The sequence below is a fragment of the Lutjanus erythropterus genome, chromosome 11 (assembly GCF_056507025.1).
Source record: "Lutjanus erythropterus isolate fLutEry1 chromosome 11, fLutEry1.hap2, whole genome shotgun sequence".
In the NCBI taxonomy this organism is placed as follows: Eukaryota; Metazoa; Chordata; class Actinopteri; order Lutjaniformes; family Lutjanidae; genus Lutjanus; species Lutjanus erythropterus.
The window spans coordinates 26176181-26197396 of record NC_139327.1 but is presented as its reverse complement, the minus strand read 5'-3'; the positions used below and the strand labels follow the sequence as shown (position 1 = coordinate 26197396).

Here is a 21216-nt window from a genome sequence, read left to right as displayed (position 1 = left end):
TTTACAAACCGCAGAGTACATCAACTGTTCGAGCTGCTTCAGAGTCAAAGAAAAGTGCAACTATTCACAGAAATAAAAGGGGAAGAATACATGAAATAATTCAGACACATGTACATATCAACAAATGTACTGTTTATATTACAGTACAGCATAGGGATGTCTTTTTTCTCAGTGGAAATCTTGGGACACAGTATCTGAGCTGTAAAAAAAACAAAGGAGAAAAAAAGACAACCAGAGAGTAAAGCTCTTACAGTCTGCTGGTTTTTAAGACAAATTAAGAAGCGGTTTGACAATCCGTAGGTTTTTCTGTGGAGATCCAGTTTGAATGGAGTTGGATCAGAGTGTCATTTTCCCCCGTTATCTTTTCCTTCTCTCTCTTTTTTTTTTTTAATTTCTCTTCACTCAAGTCTGTTACGTGTCAACCTGAATGTCCTGTTATGCCCCCTTAGTGTCTGTACACACCAGTCTCTGCACTGTCCTTTTCCAGGTGTAAGCTCTGGAGAGTCCAAGCAGTCTCGTGTAAGCACCGTTCTGGGAAAGCGAGGAGACACACCATGTTGTTCCTTCTTATTATCTGACCCGAAAACTTCATTCAAGGGCCCTGAGATGGCTCGCTCCTATTCACCAAGAGGTTGCATTCGCGACGAACGTCCTTCCAGGTTTGGAAAGAAAAGAAAAGAGGAGGAAAAGAAGAGAAGCTGTGGTCGGGCGGTTTGTTTGCCTCGTTGTCTATGAGTTTTTCTGTCTGTTTATATTCCCACTGTGGCTAAATGATGGTGAATGGCGTATTATTACCCTGCATGGCAGAGAGAACATTTCCCAGGCTTTGGTTTGGATTTGTCAAAGCATGTGTGTGTGTGTGTGTGTGTGTGTGTACATGTATCTGCATGCACGCATGTCCATAAACTGTGTGTATGCATGTGTGTGTGCATCTACTGTAAGAGTCGTTCTTGCAGTACTCCCAGCTGTTTGGAGAGACGTTTTATGTCCGACACCGCTCTGAAAAAAGGTCATCCTGGGCAGCATCCTGAGAACCCCACCCCCTCCGGTTAAAAAAACCCCCAAAGAATAAAATCTGAAGTGTGAACGTCCATGGCCAACACACGACACATCCACCTATACTGACAGCAGTCACTGATGTTATGACACTAGCAGCCACCGCTACGTACATTGTTCCACACTTGTCCAGAAAATAAATAACACTGCAGTCACAAACAAGATCTCCAAGCTGACACACCACCTGGGAGACAGAGACAGAGAGAGGAAGCACCAAGAATCAGGAGAGGCAAAGTAAATGAAACATACACGGCACATTTTATTTATTTAGAAGTCATTAAGTCTGACATTAATCCCAAGTGTTGACATGACTGAAAGCTGCCACTGATATCTTCTATAAAAATAACTTTTTGTCATATTTGCTCAAACTGTCGCTATATCCAGACAGCAGTACACACAATATATGAAAGATATCAGCCTCCTCTGGCTCCTCCTAGTGCTCCTAACAGTATTTGCAAGAACCCCACTGCTCCTGAATGAAAAAATAAAACAATCAGAGCCAGCTTCTAACCCAAAACGTTGGTCTCATTCCCAAAAATGTCACCCTCTGGGACTCCCCACCGCACCTGAAAGAAACAGCATATTTTATTTTTACTGTTGTTTACCTAATTTATGTGCACTTATTTCACATCAGCATTCTGCAATGAAGACTTTCACATTGAAATTGAACTGACATTGACATGAAATAAATGCACATAAATTAGGTAAATAATAATTTGGGTTGTTCAGGCATGGTGGATTCTTGGTAATGTCATTATGAGCACTGGGAAGGACTTGATTTTTACATATTATCTCTCTCATGTACTAGTTCCAGCAAATACAACAAAAAGTTATATTTATAGAAGTTACCAGCTGTAGTTTTAATGCTTTTAATTGGTTTATAGCAATTCATTTTTGGGAGTGGCCTTCATGTCCCACAGGGAATCATAGCTGGACTCATTTTGGCATCTTTCAGCTCATTTTTTGGTTTAAAAGCCCACAACTTAACTGTTTTGGTGCATTCTCTATGGTGAAGCAGGCAGCTGTTTTCAGGGGAAAAAGCTCTTCTAAACCTCATATGTATGGTAACTGCCCAGCACCAAACAGAAGACCATGTTAGCGGCTACCTGGTGAACATGATGGAGCATTTAGCAGCTAAAGCACAAGATCATTTTCTAAAGAGCCAACATGTGAGTGAATACTGGAATTGAATTTTTCAGGTGGCCAAAAACACAACTTGAAATGAACATTAATGTTGCTACAGAGGTGCTAGATGTGTAAATAAACCACTGTTTGCTAATATGTTAGCCACACTGTTATAAAGTGGCTGAAAAACCTAGAAATGCAGGTTTAAAAGTTGTGCAAAGGAGTTTTCTTGTAAGACCATTTACAAACCCTCCAAGACGTTAGAATAATTTTAAGACAGAGACAGAGATGACAACAAACACATACATGGAAAAGAAAAAGATGATGATGTCTTTCTGAGATGCCTTCTACCTGAAAACCTTGAAAATGATAAGTAAAAAGTAAAAATGATACGCACATGTGATATGAACAAAAACATGAATGTTAACAGAAATGCCTGAGTAGAAAGTTGCAAAGAGAAAGAAGCAATGACAGGTGAACATTTCTATGTGAAGGAAAGATGAAGCCAGTAAATGTGAAGTAGGGAGAGCGAGCAGACCGGGGTCAAATAAGTTTTGATTCTTTAAAGCACTGAGCCGCCAAGTGGTCACATTCTGGGGGCAAAAAAACAAACTGTCTGAAAATGTCACAATTATACCATGTGAAAAAAACTACAGATTAAATGTTAAGGTGAGGATTAAGCACAGGCAATGGAGATGATGAGTCAATACCAAATGAGAGTACTTTCAAGACAGTTTTCAAAATAATTATAAATTCCTTACTTTTATTCTTAAGGTCAGAAGCCTATACCAGGAAGTCTTAATAATGCCACAGAAATGCACTTGACTGAGTGCTTGTCAAGGCCAATTGAGGCTCCGCAGCCAGAGTGTTCCCAGTTTTGACTCTGGCTGCTGCAGAAAGCCAAAACACTTGCTGTGCAGTTTCTGCTTTAATAGAAAAGTATTTGACCGAGGTCCACGGGGAGAGACGGCTGCGGTTTGAACGTTCTACTCAAAGCCCTCAGGACTCACCTCTGCTACAGGACACGCCAAAGACTTCAAGGCCAAAGGATAAAGGCAAGAGAAAAGAACAAGAACAGAAACAAAAACTGGAGAAAGAAAGAAAGAGACGAAGGAGGGACAAAGAAGGTGAGAGAATTAGAGGAACACTCGAGATATGTTAGTAACAGACAGAAACTGTACAGGGAAACTGGAACAGAAGCCATGAAACCATACTTCTGAATATCATCTATGTAAGCATCTAATGTAGCATTTTTACTTTGAGTTTTCATGAGAGTGGTTTCATATATATATAATGTGAAAAGAATGCAGTTCAATACATTGGTTCCACAGGCCTAAAATCCCTCACTTTTGGCTGCTTTTAAGCAGCTTTCTCATGGTGAGTTTTGTATACAAGCTGCTGATCCTTGATTAATGTGCCTACTCTTTCTTTTTTTGCGGAGACATCAAATGTGGCCTACCTTTTCCTCTAGGTCTTTAATCTGCCTCCTCTGGATTTCTGTCTTGTCTTCAAGGTCACGAATTCTCTGCAAATAATCAGCGAGAAAACAGTGAGGAATGTGTTTCTTTGAGGGGAGGCAGATATGACAGTGCCTGTGAGAACGAGGGGTAAATTCTCTCATACAAGTCTATTCCACACAAAGCTCTATTATCATACATATACACACACATCTATTGACAAACTTAAGCCCTTTGCCCAGGATGAGTAAAGTCTGTATTCTACATGAATTTACTGACATTATCCCGAGAAAATGTCAAGGGCGTGGGTGACATCATCTTCAGCAGCCCCTTCAATAATATAGTTTAGACTTGTTTTGCCCACTTTCTGCATGTGTTAGCATAAATACACATTTGTGGCAAATCAAAAAACAGATGTTTAAAAAAATAATTGCAACCCCAAGTAACAGAGAAGCAGATTAGCACAGGATTAAAATCACAGACAACCTCTGCAATTATTGGAAACTACTTGAGGTCCACAGGTGACACTGGTCCCGTGCTATAAGCTGACCTGGTGCGCCTGGTGCAGCAGTTCCATCCTCTCCTGGAGGATCTGGCAGTCGTACTCTCGGCTCTTCCTCAGCATCTGCCTCCTCAGCTTCTCCACCGCCGTCCGCAGCTCGTCTCTCTGAAGCTCGTCAAGAGGCTCACCGTACTTTATCACCTGGAGGAAGAGGACAAGCGACAGACACAGTGGTTAACATGATGGATTTTAACAAAAGAAAAAAAAAAACACACCACGGTATTATCTCTGGTCGTACTGTTCTTTTATGATCACTTCTTGCACCAGCAGAGGCCTCAAGGAATCATAGGATTTCTAGGAATCTTGTGTATGCCTGAGGCCTCTGTATTCTTCATACAGTAACTGTAAAGTTTCCATAGTCATAACATTCAAACCATATAAATTGGTCATGTAGACTCCATGTAGATAAAACAAATGTTCAAGATGAGTGGAATGTGCATGATCACAAGGATGTGTGTCTAAATCAAATCGGTAATAACAGTTCATGACGCATCTTGACATTTTCTACACTGATGTCATAATTTAGTAAACATCATCCCTCTAGTGCATAAATGTAACCAGAACTGATGTTTTACAAGAGGCTGACGCATTACAAGAGAAATTTACAGTAGTTTACATAAAAAGAAGGCTGTTTAATGTTGTGACATGAAGCACCTTGTCCTGCTGCAGGGCGTTGTATAATGTTGCTTCCAACTCCTGGATTTGCTGTTAGGAGGAAAAGAAAAGAGCTGTTATTCCGTTTTGTCATGTCCCTGCAGGCTAAACCATAACCCTGACCACAACTAGGCTCGTATAACAGGCATAAACCCAGACTTAACCATGATTCTAACCACAACCCTAAAACCAAGTCTTAACCTGAAATATAAATGACAAACCTTATGGGGTGTAAAATATTTGTCGCCAGATGGTAACTGAGTCCCAACACTCTGACCTTAGCAACACAAAATGAAGAAAAACAAGCACACACGAACCATGTAGGCCTGGTCCAGGGCCTGTTTCCTGTAGTCCAGCTCCTCTTCTAGATATCCTTTCTGTTTACAGAACATTTCCTGCACAGAATAAGCAGGTCAGAGGCAGTGGGTAGGAGAAAACAGAGTAAAGCACCATAAAACAAGAAGCACCAGGTTCTTCATGACTAACTAGAGTCGAAGTGGAATGGGGGATATTTAATAAACAAGCTGTTAATTACCACCAGGGGTGCAAACCTTTGTGTTGGTTAAGCAGAATATTTACTAAGACTCAAGAATTAGTAAGTAATCCCGGCCGCAGATCATCTGTTTTGCATAAAGTGCTGCTAAATAAGACCTGATGCCGGGCTGTTTAAGACATGTGGTGCTCGTGTCTAGAAAGCAGTGGATGTTAAAAGAGAGTGTTTTCTGCAGCTTGAAGCCTTTTACTACTTTTAGATTTTTTTTCAGTTAGTTAGTGTCAGTTTTCTATTTATGCTTCTTGACTTTTAGCATTTTCTATCTTCCTTATTTATATTTTCTAATATTATGTTACTTGTTATACACCAATATCCCAAAGCAAAGCTTGTTTTGTGTAAACCTACGGACTCGGCAATAAACCCTGATTCTGATTCTGATTCTGAATTTATGTTGAAGAGAAGACACTTTTGGAATAGCAAACACGTATTCACATCTGTATAAAAATGTGTTTGGCAAAACCTTTTCAGTCCTTTAACTAGAGGATTACAGTAAACGGAAAAACACAAAACTGGACTACTTTATAAATATTTCTGGCAGCTTCAGTCATGTCCCACAGGACTAGAGCTGCCGTGAGCCATTGAAAATAAGAAAAAAATGTGGATTTAAGCAGAACGCAAAAGAGGTAAGTGTATTTTCCTGTACAAGTTTGTTGTGACTCACCATTTCTATCTCTAGGTCCATCATCTTCTGGTGCAGCGCTGCCTCCGTCCCCTCAATCTGCTGAATCCACTAGAGGGCGACAGACGGCAAAGCATGAGTCGACGCATCACAAACTGCTCTGTGTGATGATGTTATCATGTCATCGTGTCTGGAACCATGATGTCGTCTCCAAACTTACCTTTTCTGCTAGCGACAAAACAGTGCTGGCCTGGATGATGGCCACTTGCTCTTCGTTTCTTAAGTTCTGTACAAAAGAAAAAAATAAACTTGAGTTAATAAGGCGTCTGTTTAGCATCACATGTTAATGCATTAAGTTCCATATAAATTACCCCGTTGTCTCCCAGGATATCTAGAAGTTTGATGAGATCTGGTATGCACACATCCTGTAAAGAAAACAAAACAGAACTATCTATCCAGAAGCACACAAATGAAGTCTCATTTACCTTTAATTTTTATGTTCATTCAAGACATTTTTCCACTATAAAATGTTCAGAGTACATTAATATCTGCATGTTAAACAAAAGACACGAAAGCGAGGAACTTCACAGCTCTCAGTTTGCCGCAGTCATAAGAATTGTGGGATCAGTACATACGGATCCCTTGCAAGAAAAAAACCCCAGAAAAGCCCGGTCTGTGTTATGATGAATTACTGTAATAAATAAGAAGAATTCATACCTTGACCCCCTCCTTCATACAGTAGATCTGCAGTGCACTGACTCCTTCAGAGAAGGGATGCATTCTCAGGTGGTTGAATGGAGGGGACCTCCTCTCACGCTCCTACAAAAACAGATGTGTGTATTTCATTATACAACAGACGGTGCTGTTACTGATATCATGATTCCCTCTTCTTAGGCTGTGTATCAGGCCTCTTCAGACTGCATTAGCCAGTTTAAAATCAATGTTGACAATTCAGAGCCAAACAAGAGGATGTGATAAATTCTTATGAATTATTTAAGCTCCTGCTGTTGTGACCCCGCTGCTCTGTGTCAACAGTCATTTGTGCTGCCAATAATCTTTTCTGCCATCAAACCAGAGGCCACTGACTTTGGAGGGTAACTTCTGTTTTTGACTATTTTCCCTGTTTTGTGTTTGGGTGACTACTAGGGACAAAGATCTTTGAAAACAGCCCAGTATTTAAAAAGAGTGCCGCAGCCATCAGCCGTGAAATGACCTTATGGCAAAGTACTCCCTCTAAAAGTGCTTGTTTTTGCCAAGCAACACAACACCAAAACCATCTTGGTTCATCTTTACACAGTTGAAATGACCACCAACTCTGATTTGGTTAAAACAAACCCTCTCTTCACCGATTCATCAGAGGAGGAGCAGCATGAGGTCATCAGAGAAGTAGAGGGGGAAAAACACTGTGTACAGCCAGAATATTTTCACATGAATTCAGTTAATTCAAGAGTTTACAGGGTTTTCAACTGAAGCAAAGATAGTGATTGTTGGAGCAGTGGAGAAATGACCGCAGATGTTTTTCATGAGTTTTATTTGTTTCTATCCAATTGAGTGTTTGTGTTTGTATGAGTGTGTGTGTTATTATAATGATAAAATTACTGTTTTGTAAAAAGATTCTTGAGGCTTTGGCGAGTACAATAAATCAGGTGTTTCTGGTTTGACAAAAATGATTTTAGCCTTTAACAAAAATGTCTCTGTAGGGATCCTTTTCATAATCAATAATTTGTCATTCAGGCATAAAAACATGGGAAAATAGGATCCAGGTTGAAAAATACACAAAGTTACACTTTGATTAATGCTGCAGTCTGTAACAAGACTACTTGATCTATTATCTGTTGTGTACTTGCTTTTTGCCAGAATTCCCTGAAATGAATCCTCGTTTCCACGTACTTTCAGTAGGTGGCGCTCTTGGCTTTGATCAGTCATGAAAATGCTGACCACCCATATTTACTGCACTCTATCTACACACAAGCAATCTGTTCTCATCTCTGCTCACTAGATGGCGACTTGAGCCCTAACAAGTTGTTGTAGGCGTCTGCACTGCAGCACAGCCGACACACTAAGATCACAGTCAGTTAAGTTATAAAGGTCCGTGCACGGCTCAGCCACAAGTCACTCCACAAAATGGGACACTTCCCACTTATGAACCCTGATTTTGGTCTTTAGCTTTCACAATATAATTCTTCTGTCCTTCATCTGTAGTAGGAGTTGATTTTAAAAACAAGTACTATAATGTATAGATTTTTTTTTAACTCAACGTATTTTACTTTGTGCATCTTTTGATGTTTGAGCTTTACAAAAATATATCATATAATATATCATATAATCTCAGAAATACCAGACTATGAGTTCACTGTAGCTGGGAAATTGTTCAGACAAACCCACACCAACAGTTTTTTCTCCCAGTATAGATGTGCCAAGATCTGATTGGTTACAGAATATTGAATTTTGGTTTAATCCGTTTTAGACAAGATCTTGTTTGGAAAAGACAATACCATGAAAAAAAAAAACATGTGGACTGCATAATAAACTACAGCAAAGTGTTCGTATGAGATTTCTCTTCAACAAAGGTCTGGTAGGCAACTTTGTGACTTGCCTCTAGTTCCAGTATCCTAAACTCTAATAGTTCATTCTGGTCTTTGGAGTCTTGTAGCTCCTGCTGCAGCCGACTGCACTCTGACTCCATCTTTTCCACCTGGACGCCACAAAGAATCAGAATTAATACAGAGACCAGAAGTACGCTGGAGATACAATGGCAGTTAAAATGCAACATCTAACTGAAAATCATAGTTTTTTGAGGCAGTTATTACATTTTTTTAAAATAATATGACTATCAGCACAACTTAAATACATTTTTTACTTTGTTGTTAACCATGCAATATATACTATCATGACTATCCTTTAAAAAACTGTAGCTGTTTGATAATCAGAGACCAAACAAAAAGTTGAATCCAACCTTCTCTAAAAGCTCCTGATTCCTTCGTAAGAAAAGCTGCTTCTCCTCAACCCATTTGGAGTCCTGACGGAGGACAGAGACAGTTGAAACAACTTGTTACTTTGATAAGAAACAGAAAGAATGCTAAGATGTTGACTGACCGAAATCTTGGTACATCTTTTGTTGTAATTTTTTTCCTGAATAAGATATAAGTTTGGTTTCTTGTGCCCACTGACAAGCTGTTGAGGGCCACTAGACTTTGGTTGCCAAACTGTGTGTGCAGCTTGCTTTATAAACTATAGAAGGGTTTATTGCATTACACCATATTTTCAGGTGTACCTTCTGTTTAGTTCACCACCCTATTAAGAGCATTCATCTGCCTTCATACATGCATGTGCTTGTGTCACCTACCTGTCCCTTCAGGGTGAGTTCCTTCTCCAAGTCCTCTATTTTGGCTTTATACCTGAGAACGTCTGCTTGGAGCTGCTCGTGAGCCTGAAACATGAGAAAAACAGACAGTCATTGTTGCCACGACAGCACAGTTTCTCAGGTGGGGGACTGTGAAGCCGTAGAGGTCTGTGCTGGTATTGCAAAGGTTTGTTTTAAAGAGATACAAATTTGAAATTGCTCACTAATTTAATTTGCTGTCTTTTTAAAATGTGTCATTATTTGATTAAAAACAATCAATTCCTCAGGCTGACCACTTGTCTACAGTGGCTGCGTCGTGAAAGCGTATCAGCTTCATCCCTGTAACTCTGGATCTGTTTTGCACAATACAAAAGTGTTTGGACAGCTCTCACAGCCCAGTATGCAAAGTGTTTATGCACAGAGGCAGTAAGAAAATACACTTGAAGCCTAAAAGGATCCTTTGCAGAGTGCGGGCTATTATTCGACCACTGTAGACAGATATATTGATTAAAGTTCAAGTACATCTGATGCTCATGAGACAAGCGGTTAAAATGTATTCTGTGATTTTCCCAAAGTGAACTGGCAGCCTGTAACTCTTGTGGAATTTTGTTCATATTTGTTTGGGCTGCAAATATCCCTTATACTGAACTGCATCTCTCTCTACACCCTTAAAGTAACTTGTCAACTGTCAGCTTTGACTGAATTTGTCAAAAAATAAGCCTATTAATTCCATATGATGGTTAAAAATAAAAAACATAATACGGGTAGAGAATGTATATAAAAAAAACTATAAATATCAGTAAGACTCATCTCTGGTGCAATATTCATAAGAAAAACCCATCCAAATCACTCAGTTTACGTAGTGCAGTTACTGCATTTACTATTTGAATTAACTGTACAGTTTATCACTTATTCTGTACTGTACTGTTTTTTTATATATTGTATGAAATATACATGAATTGCACCACACTGTCAGGGGTCGTCAGTTTAGTCAATGATAGAAAACGGGTCCCTTCAGGAAAAAGGTCGACCTACTGTACCAGTGCTTGGTACAAACAAGCAAACAAACTACAAGATATGAACTAACACAATCCTGAAAAGGCCAAACTTCTATAATAGAAAAAAATGGCAGCTGTTTAAAATCATGTTGGGGTAAATCTTTAAGCCTAGAGACAATCAGATACTGTATAACTCAATTCAAACAGCCTTATGGAAACAATATGGCCAAACCCCGGATGTACTATGACCTTGGCTCAATGTACTCCAACAAAATTCATATTTATTAAATTACCCAGTATACATTTGCTTTCATTGGATTGTTAAATGGAGTGATACTGGTCAGGATAACTTACAGAATATTATTCTAAATGTGTTCCTGGCAGTAACTTCAGATGTAATATATGTATAGTGGTTAAATTCAATATTTCAAAGAAACTAAAGACTGGATATCTGTGGATCCAACATCATTCCACCCTACTCAGTCATTTCAAAATTACATCTTTATGGTAAAATACGAAACCCCATGTAAGAATGTTTTAGGAGCACAAATACTTTGAACAGAAATAAAATAAACAATGACTTTCTTGTTGCGTAGCGTATGTACCTTTGCTTCCATCTCAGCATCCAGAATTCCTCCTTTCTGTTCCTGCAGCAGGGCGTAGGCTCGCTGTAAGGCCTGATACTCCCGGGTCAACTGACGGAAGCGCAGCTCCGACTCCTCGCTGGTCAGACCCTTGTTCGACACAGTTTAGAGGTCAAAGTCAGCACAGTATATCGCTATTCAGGTACAACCGAATGGATTTGATAGACACTAGAAGCTAAAGAATGAAAACACTTTCCTGGTGACTTGATGAATACGAGGCAAGTTCTCACCTCTTCCAGGTCTTCATCCGGAGTAGCAGGAGTTCTGTCCATCCGGAACGAAGCCACTGATGATGTCTCCGAGTCCATAGACTCTTCATCATACCCAAAGAAGGTGTCTACTACGATGTGCCTCTGTAGAAAGGAAAATTAAAAGATCTATAAAAATCTCCAACAATCAATGCCTTGTTGCTGATCAAAGCGACAACTTCCTCACTCCTCCTCACTCTGTGTCCTGGAAAGCTTTCTCCTTTCCTTTTACATCATTAAATTCAGCAAAATACACCTCTGTGATCGTATCACTGACTCCAGCAATGTGAATGCAGGTTCGAACTCAGGTTAAACTGTAAGGTTTAAAATTACTTGAATGTCGGAGGGTGAAGTTGACATTTTTGAGCTTTGTTTTCTGTGTTATTACACAACACTCCTCCTCTGCTTCCACAAGACTCACTAGCTGCCTTTCCACCACAGGAACTTTCCCCGGGCACAAAGGACCTTTCGAGGAATTCATTGGATTTCCACCACAATGACCACGGCCTAAATTAAGTTTCGGGGCCATTACTGTATCCCCCCAAAAGTCCCTGCTTGGGGGGTTTGCTCTTCCCAAAAGTACAGGAACTTTAGTGGTGGTGCTGAACATTTGTGATCAGTTTAGTATTCACAGCACTTAATTTCATCCACAAACAGCCGTAAACCATTTTTTTTTGTTCGTTTTCTACCACTGCTCGTGTCTTTTCCAATCCTGACTGATTTACCCCATTTGCAAAGCAGTAAATTGTGATCAACAGCAGCACGACTTTAATCTCCTCCATGCTTCTGTTGTTGCTGTGTTGACTGTCCTTCACTTTATATGGAGTCACTGTTGTAGAGTTGTGTGTAAAAATGATGTGTAAAAACAGCAGCCGTTTTTTCACGCATCAGCAAACAAACTTTTCTAACTGTTTGTAGACCTTTGTGGAAACACATAACAATGGACGGTTATCCATTGTTCCTTGAAAAGTAGTTAAAGTTCAGGTAATTCGGGCGAACATGTGGCTGCTGACTCAACTTACAACATTCAAGGGCTTGCGGAATAATACATTAATATTAAGGATGCAAAGTTTTCAAAACTGATGAAACATTTCTTCCAGTGTTTTCAAAAATACACCATCAAAAAATGTGTTTGCTGGTTTTATACAACAGTAACTAAACTAAGTATACTAGTTAGAAATAAATGAAATCATTCCCACCTTTATTGGCCTTGAACTTCTTTTATGCCTTTTCTTTCTTAGTAGTTTTTCTCGATCCTGGAAATAGAGAGATAAAAGAAAACACACCATTGTAAGATGAACATAAACATTTTCTTCTACTTTCAAATTAAATCAAAGAAAAATAAATTGATGACAACACTGAAACAATCGCTTAGCTAAAAAACAACGTCTGTCACACAGTTTAATGAGGATGTTAGGAAACATTAGAAGTTGAAGGAGTTAATTCATTTTTTTCTTTCTTAATCATCATGGCTGTTTGTTTACTAGTTAAAAAGGCTAAATATGGGATAACAACTTGAACACATCATATGATGCCTTGTGGTCATTGCAATGTAAGTGGTTTTATGGTTATTATGTGGTTTTCAAGCCTGAGCTCTGTCTGATCATCAGCATTATTACATGTAATGTATTTGTAAAATACAGTACACAGAGTGCCTGATTACAAGTACGTTTACTCCAGTGGTTCCCAAACTTTTTCTGGAATGCCCTCCTTCAAAAGCCAAAACTTTCATGCTCTTCCGCACCCCACAATTATTATCAATTATTAACAATAACTGGAGAAGTAACTGCCTTTTGATGGGGGTGGCCAGTACCTGTTCTTAAAAGACAAATGACTGCAGAACATTTCTGGTTTTTCTTGGCTGATACCCACGTCAGATTTATGGGAAAATAAATTAGATGATCATAATAAAACACTGATCATTAAATCACTTTTATATTTTCTCCAAAAGTGCTCCATGCTACTGACAGGCCTTGTTCTCTTATCGCTCTCTTTCTCCACCTTAAATATTTTCAATCTTTCTCCTCCCCTATTCTTGCCTTCTGTCTTCTTTCACATTTCCTTTTCCTCTCTATTCAAGTCCTCTCCTCTATTTCTCCCCCCTCTTTTTTTCCTGTTCTTGGAGACTATCATGCCCCCTAATGTCGAAGACATGCTGGTGTGTCTGTGTGTGTTGCTGTGATGTTACTGTTATAAGTGTAGCGCTGCCAGTGCTGCTTCACCAGAAGTGAGGAAAGAGATCAAGCTGAAGAACGTCTGATTCCAGTCACCAGCCAATCGATCAGTAAATTTTTAAATTTTAAGACAATCAGTGATCCAGCAACCTTAAGTTTTTACACTTTTTGAGATGTTTATCAAACACAAAACATGTAAAAACATCTGTCACGCTGTACTGTGTTTTCTTTCTTTCTTTTTTTAATTGTTTCCAAATGGATGGCTCAGAGTTAACTCCCATAACCCCAATTTTCTACTCTGCATACTATTGAAAAAAATTAAAGAAAACAAAACAAGTTGCACTATCTGTACATTAAAAAAACTCACTCTTGTGAGTTCATCGATCATGCTCTGTTGCTCCAGGACTTGTAGCTTGAGAAAGGCTATTTCCTGGTCATCGTGGGCTTGGTCCAAGTCATTCAGGGACTTCAGCTTCTTCAGTGGGGGATGGGAGCTGATCTTCTCCTTCTGCAGAAACACAACACACAGAAAGAAAAGTCCTCTAAAGATCACGACATCCACCGGTCGATCAGCCAGTTCTTCTTGCCAGCGTAGTACAAAATGTATATATGATGCTAGTCTGACTCTCTGCTGACCATCTCGAGGTTCTCCTTGACCAGGCTCTTGAGTTTCTCCTCCAGCTTCTGGATAGTCTGAGTCAAATCATCGTTCCTCTTACTCAGCAGCTTGTTCTTGTCCAGTAGGGGCTTACACTGCTTCTCTGACTCTCGAACTCTCTTCAGCTGGTGAGAAACAGTGACACAAGGATATGTTCAGTTGTGACTGGCATGAGGAAGGAAGGAAGCAATCAATATTTTACTATGAATATTGCTTGCTTTCTTTTTTGTCATTGCTTGTGTTTATTTTCTCCTTTACCTGTCTTATGACATCTCTAACTCATATCACATGCCTGTATGATCTTAGTCTGTTAATGATAGTGTCAGTGTATAAGTGCATGCATTATGAATGTTTTGGCTTGTGTCTGTGTGTCTTATGACTATGAGTGAGTGACTGTTTGTGTCACAGAATGGTGTTTATGGGATACATTGTTGTCAAGTACTATGTACTCTCAGTTTTGTATTATATTTAAATACATTGCTAGATGCATTCACATTGTGTATAGTAATCAATTCTATAATAGTAATTCTTATTACTAATAATTGTTACCAGTAATACGCCGTCTAGCAAATGTCACTTTGCAGGTCCCTGAAGGGTTTGAAGGCAATATTCCCTCACATTTCCTTGTAAATTATTTTATACTGTATTTTTAAATTTTCTATATGTGCAAACAAACAAATACCAGAAGGAAAGACAGAAAGATGAAGATGAGTGACAGAAGAAAGACAGAGTGGGAGATCTACAGTTTTTATCTAAATCATTCAGTCATACCAGTTCATTCCTCTCATCCACCAGCAGTGAGTTGCGGTCCTCTAATTTGCGTATAGTTGAGTTGAGTTCAGAAATGCGCCTCTGGTTTCTCCTCAGGTCCTAAAAGAAACAAACAAAAAATAAATACCATAATTCATCATTTCACTAATACAGTAACGGGCCAGATGTAGAGAAAATGATCCTTTGAATTAATTAAGTGTGATAAATACAGGCCACTGAAACAAATATGTTTTTTAGAGTTCAGTATTAGTGGCATGTTGCCGAAGGCTGACTTCAACAATAAAAATAAATTCAATTTGAGCGCAACTAAATGATAATATCTGTAAGCACCATGGCACTTTTAATCTTAATATTCTTGCATCTCATGGACATTAAATCTTAATTTCATGAGCTGCCACATTAACAGTGGGTCAACTCACAAGTTAACACACTTTAATCTTGACAGTTGATTTGTGAGCGTTCCTGATCAAGCTCATGCTCACAATTTTCTCTGTGCATCTGAGCACCTGAGATTGCAAGAGGTCGCTTGTCAAGCGGGAAAGCTGCAACAGGACACAGCCACACCTGGAACAGAGCTCAGGGTTAAGGTCCGAGTCCACACATGGAAAGAAGTAGACCATATGACAATTTAGTAAAACACAGGAGTTATTTGCTGCATTCCACTCGTAGTTCTAGTTCTCAGCCCTTGGTATGACACAAAAGGCCACTTGGAGAGATGAGGACAGGAAGAAGCAGAGGATTTTTATGAAACACATTTACCTTTGTTCACTTTGAACCCAAACTATCATGGAACGATAGCCAGCTGTAGTTTATACTTACCTACTTACTTAGACTCATTTCAATGAGGCAAAAGCATCTTCTGCACTTGCTGACGAGTTGCATAATTTTCTGATTTTCTGAGAAATGTCTGTTTGTGATCTGTGTCATGATTATCATTATTAGTGATTCAGGTTTACAAAAGAGTCATTGTTTTCCATGCAAGAAATGTTGATTAATATGCATTTTCACTGGTAAATAAATAAACAAATCTATATTTTTTGCACCAAATGCATCATTGCAATGCATTGTGGATGATAAACACCTATACAGAAGGGCCAGCGCTGTTGACTTGCTCCCTCATCCCTCTGTTGGTCGATTTCACCAAGTTCACTTCAGTTTTTCAGACAAATGGAACAGCACTTATGATGGCAGTGTGGTTTCCCCCGAGGGGAAACACTGAGGGGAAGTGGACAAGGGCATATTGAGTGACAAATGAAACATAGTGGTTCTTTAGCCGAGAACTGCAGTTATTGTGGACATGTAGATCTGCACTGCAGGTTCCAATGGATCCCCTGACCATCACCAGCACGATGAATTTGTTCCGTTCCTGTTCTGAAAATGCTGTCATTCTGAATGTAGCTACACCCCATGATAATCTTACGGTAAGTTACTTTGACTCATCTTTGAGTCTAAGTGAAAATTTGAGTCAAGTTTGAAGAAATTCCCTCTAAGCAATCTGGAGATAAAAAATGGGACATTCAGACTCCATGTATACTAGTACTTAATGGTCACGTGACTGGTTGTGTCAACCATGATTTTAATTGTGATTGTGAGTGATTTAAAACAAGAAGTGTGGAGAATTGTCTGATAGTGCTGGGTACTGAGCTCTAATGGAGAAAAGCTGTGCTGAACTACACAGTTGCCTCCAGTAGATGCTCTGGGTTGCTGGATATGTGAGCATAGACAAAGTTATCAAAGGCCAGTAAGTTGTATTTTGTAATTATGTGACAGCGATAACAGCTGGTCACAGCTCGCAGGCTTTTTGTCCAATATTTTGAGTGTCCTTTTGTACAAACTGTGAATGGGCCTAACAGTGTTTCATCTTGCATGGAACTAAATGGTAATACAATATGACAGGTGAATCATAGAGTGCATGTACAACTTGATCAAGTGTCATTAGCAATCAAATGGTTCTGATAATTTTCTCTGAGAAAAATAAAAAATAATCTGGTTAACATAGTAGAAATACAAGAGAAATATAAGTTAACACAAAGCTACATATCTAGTAACTATTCTTTGTAAAACTAAATTGCTAACAAACTGATTTAATAATTTATTGTCAACACATATTGATTTTTATAATAATAAAGAGAACCACATGTCTTTAACTGATTGTTAAAAGTCACAGTCCCAAATTTTATTTTGAAAATAGAAGAAAAGGTCTAACAGGATAACCCGCCACTTCCAGGTTTGATTTTGCAGTCAGGGGATTCAGTACGCCTAAAGGGACCGCGAGCAGCTTTGATCATTACGAGCCAAGAATCCCTCTCACTGGCTCAAATGTAGTTACACAATTTCTCTCGCATGCTCAAGTCATCGGTTGCTCTCACGACTCCTCTCTTCTCCTCCCATGTGCACAAATCTAATTCTGCTCTCACAAATCTTGGCCTGTGCTCTTGTAAAGGTTGACTTGCAGACTGAGTAGCGCTCAAATTTGTTTTGTGCTCTCCCAAATCTTTTGTTAACTTATTTTCATAGGTTTGTAGCTGGCAAAGTGTTGCGGGACCCTTGTCTGTAAAAAGAAACTTCTCAGAACCAGCTCTGGCACAATGGCACGTTAGCTACAAAGTGGTATTCAAGTGCTAAAGCAAAGAGTCATAACTGGGGTTCAGAGGCAGGATGGCTCCCAGCTTCTTTCAAATTAACAGACTGATATTAATGTTTGATATGAATGAGTCGGGCATAAAACGTCTCTCCACTTACTGGGCTACCACAGTGCTCAGCTCCATCTCCAGCTCTGCCGGGAATCTCTCTTTTCGGGCTTCCCAGGCCGCACTCAGCCTCCTTGACAAGGAAGAGTTGTTCATCCAGGGCATCCTTCTGAAGCTGCAGCTTCTGCAAGAAACCCGTTGTTGACTCCAGTTCTTTCTCCAGAGCAAAGATGGTGCGGTCTTTAGATTTGATTTCATCCACCTACAGTAAAGGAGAAAAAAAAAGAAGCTGAAGGAAGTACTGCCTTCATCTGAATGGTGTTGTTTTTTATTTCTGATTTATTTCTTCTAAGTGAAACCCAGCCACTCCGCATGGGTCTGGTGAACGCCATCCAGCAACGCCAGCCGACAGAGCAACCTGCAAATGGCAAACCAGATAATCTACCAGCCAGATAAGGCCTGCGAGTCTGGATGAATTAGCTGATGTTATCCACTCAAAACATCATGTTGCTATGATAGCTAGATAGCTATTTGTCTGCATTAGCAAGCAAGCTAATGTTAGCTAACACACACACGCACATAGATCCTTTGGATCTTCCCATTTTCCCACAGGTTGCTCTAGGCAACCAAGAAAGAGGAAGTAACATTTTTTTAAGTTATGTTACAACCTATTCAAAAATTGGCAAAACAAAGCAATGAATACATGTAAATTGCTCCATATTCTGACATATTGCACCTTTAAGTAATTTATGATGTAAAATTAAGAAATTGGTTCCTGCTCTGCTTTTCTCAGTTTCTTGTTATTGTAAAATAAATAAATAAATAAAATTTTATTGTTGGTGAGACAAAATAAGCAATTGAAATATTAATTAAAACTGTTACACTGAAAAATGATTTGCTCAATTAATTTATGACTGAAATTAATACAAAATGTCATTAGTTGTAGCCTTAATTGTTGCTGCACACACAGTGTTAAGGTATTCTGCTGTGAATCTTCACTTTTGAGTCTTTTTTTGACTCATCCTTGTAAACCAAGCTTTAAAAAGTCACCACTGCCATTTGCTGTGTTAAACTTGAAAAGGTTTCCATGTAGCTCTAAAACCAACTCTTACACGCAGTTCACATGCAACAGAAGCGTAGCAGAAAAAAATCCACCCCACTGTGCACCGTCCCACCTCCGCTGGATAGATATCCGATGTAACATGAGCAGTGAGCCTTACTAATATTTCGAATAGTTGTCATATTCATGTCCGTTGAGTATTTATCAGCAGTGACAGTACGTACCAGTCTGCGGATGTCCCTCTCACAGTCCCACTTGATCTTGGAGATCTGCTCCTGGTGCTGCTGGTGCTCCACCCGCAGGTCGCCGGCCTTCATCTTGTCGGCCTGGATCATGTTGCTGAGAGCCTCGTCTGTCTGCTTCTTGCTGGTCTTCAGCTCCGCTATCTCCTGCAGGAGCTTCACCCTCTCCTGGTCGAAGAAGCGACGTGCCTCCTCCTTGGCTTCCAGGGTCAGCGCAGTGCGCACCTGAAGGAGCAAGGGAAGAAAGGGCGTTGACGTGGCTTGGCAGAATTTTCACCCATTTTATTTTTAGATTATCTGGGGAAAGGACAAGTGAGTAATGAGTATTTATTTCTAGTGCTCGCCACATCAGGAGCTTTTTCTCAGAAGTGAAGGTGACTGCCAAGCCCCTCTGTCCTGGTTCACTTCAACAGCTGCTGCTTCGTGCGAAATATATGCGTTTATTTCCGTATATTTGTTTCAGCTCACCTTCTCTCCGCTGCCATCGCGCATGGCGCTCAGCGCGGCTTTGAGCCTCTGGTTCTCCTGGTCTTTGATTTTGGCGTGGCGGGCCAGCTCCTGCTCATGCTGCCGTGTCAGGTTTTCCCTGAGGGCCTGGAGCTCCTTCTGCTTTTCCTCGTGCCACTTGGCCCGCTGCTCTGTTAACATGGCAGTGTGACGGTGCTGCTCCTGCTCTCGCACCCGCTTCACCTCCTGCACCTTGTCTCGCTCTAGTTTGCTCACCTGTGAGAGGAACAAGGAAGACGTTACTTCATACAAGTGGGTTTCAGTGATTGTTTTTTGGTTTATTTATATCTTATCTTCTTTGATTTAATTGATTTCATGAGATCACAAGGTTATTTAATAATAAATTTGTGTTTTTGCACCAACTTTCTCATTAATTCAAGAGCATAACAATGGTGGTGGGGTTGAATGCTGGGCAAGTGGCTCAGAAATCTACTTGCAAAGTCAATTTTTACTTGACCCTCTACAAATTGTTTTATTTACTAGCAGTTATGAAACAACAAAGACTAAAGTTAATGGTCATGTTTAATCTAGAGCTGCAATGTCTATAAAGTGAAAAATGTCCTTCCCAGTTTTGGTTAAGTCCAAGGTGATGTCTTTATATGTCTTGTCTTGTCAGTCCCAAAGATATTCAGTTTAATATGTAAATAAACAAAGACAAATCTCCATATTTCAGAAGCTGAAAACAGCATTTTCTGCCATTTTTGCATGAAAAATTAACTTAAGCAATTCACTGATTATCAAAACAGTTTAACAGTTTAATTGTTTTCTACCACTTGTCCTGTTTGGCAAGTGAGTTGCCAGATTTACTTGCCCGTTATGGCTTTTTTCTTGCCCAGGGCAAGCAGGAAGTCCCTATTGTTGAGGCCTGACAGGTGGTGGGGGAAAAATTAAGTCAGAGGTTCTTCAACCACACTAAAGGGGAATGTAATTTGCAGTTACATACCTAAATATGAATCTACCAAATATCTAAATACCAACATAATTAAGAATAATAGAGACCTGATACTTCATGATAAATAAATAATGCATTATCTTACTACAAAGAGCACAACGCTATTTTTGATTCTTTGATATCTTTTTAGGGCACTAATTGCAAATTAAGCACAGATTAATGATTGTCAACAACCTCCAGAAGTAAGGCTGAATCCAAATGTCCAACCTACAGACTTGTGGACTGAACTCTCACAAACTTTTGACATAGATACCATAATTGATAACATTCAGCCAGTGCATAATCTGTATGTATAATATTAAAGTTCACTACATCAATAAACATATATAGAAAAAATTCAAAGGGGAATGTTCTCAAAAATAAATATGATGTATTCTTAAAGGCAAACTGAGTAGGATTTGTCGGGTGTGGTTTAAAATCACAACATTTAATGGTGTTTCCTCTCCCCTGGCTCGACAGCTCCTCCTTAATGTGCACTTGCCATCTGTCTGGTCGCTACGTTTTTATAAAGACCCGCCCTCACACCCTGCTCACTGGGGGGTTACACACCCACTGCCCAAAGGTTAACACCCAGGCAGACAGCAGGACTGCCAAAGACACAGACACTATAATACACTTCTAGTGGGTCATAAGTGATAATTGAGAGCAACTGTTTTCATATTAATCTACACTTTGTTTTTAGGAAAATCCTACTCATTCTGTCTTAAATATTATTATTGTCATTCCTTTTTTTCCACATTCTCACATCCATATTTGTATGAGTTTCCTTAAGGCCCCTTGTGGACTTGATGAATATGCATTTAGACAGCCCTCAGCACTCACAGATGCAAGCCTCATGTCCATGAGTCTGCAAGCGCTGTGGAGTCCTAACATTCAGACTCAGCCTTAGAGGTGAAACCTGGG

General features: G+C 39.6%; 1 protein-coding gene across 2 annotated transcripts in view; it reads right to left on the bottom strand.

Annotated features, from left to right (window-relative positions):
• Window positions 1-864: 864 nt before the first annotated feature.
• Window positions 865-21216, bottom strand: part of jakmip2 (janus kinase and microtubule interacting protein 2) — a 38566-nt gene continuing 18214 nt past the window's right edge. The window contains exons 3-24 of one of the 2 annotated variants that reach the window (XM_084729830.1): window positions 19323-19577; window positions 18837-19079; window positions 17605-17814; window positions 14863-14961; window positions 14070-14216; window positions 13801-13941; window positions 12459-12515; window positions 11242-11364; window positions 10973-11101; window positions 9373-9456; window positions 8983-9045; window positions 8623-8721; window positions 6744-6845; window positions 6398-6451; window positions 6247-6312; window positions 6069-6137; window positions 5172-5249; window positions 4855-4905; window positions 4189-4341; window positions 3641-3706; window positions 3192-3268; window positions 1103-1240 (exon numbers count right to left, since the gene is read on the bottom strand). In XM_084729830.1, the coding sequence (XP_084585956.1) occupies window positions 3218-3268; window positions 3641-3706; window positions 4189-4341; window positions 4855-4905; window positions 5172-5249; window positions 6069-6137; window positions 6247-6312; window positions 6398-6451; window positions 6744-6845; window positions 8623-8721; window positions 8983-9045; window positions 9373-9456; window positions 10973-11101; window positions 11242-11364; window positions 12459-12515; window positions 13801-13941; window positions 14070-14216; window positions 14863-14961; window positions 17605-17814; window positions 18837-19079; window positions 19323-19577 (2340 nt within the window). In that variant the 3' untranslated portion in view covers window positions 1103-1240; window positions 3192-3217. Of the gene's footprint in view, window positions 1241-3191; window positions 3269-3640; window positions 3707-4188; window positions 4342-4854; window positions 4906-5171; window positions 5250-6068; window positions 6138-6246; window positions 6313-6397; window positions 6452-6743; window positions 6846-8622; window positions 8722-8982; window positions 9046-9372; window positions 9457-10972; window positions 11102-11241; window positions 11365-12458; window positions 12516-13800; window positions 13942-14069; window positions 14217-14862; window positions 14962-17604; window positions 17815-18836; window positions 19080-19322; window positions 19578-21216 lie in introns of both variants that reach the window. The other variant, XM_084729829.1, reaches the window with a different exon arrangement.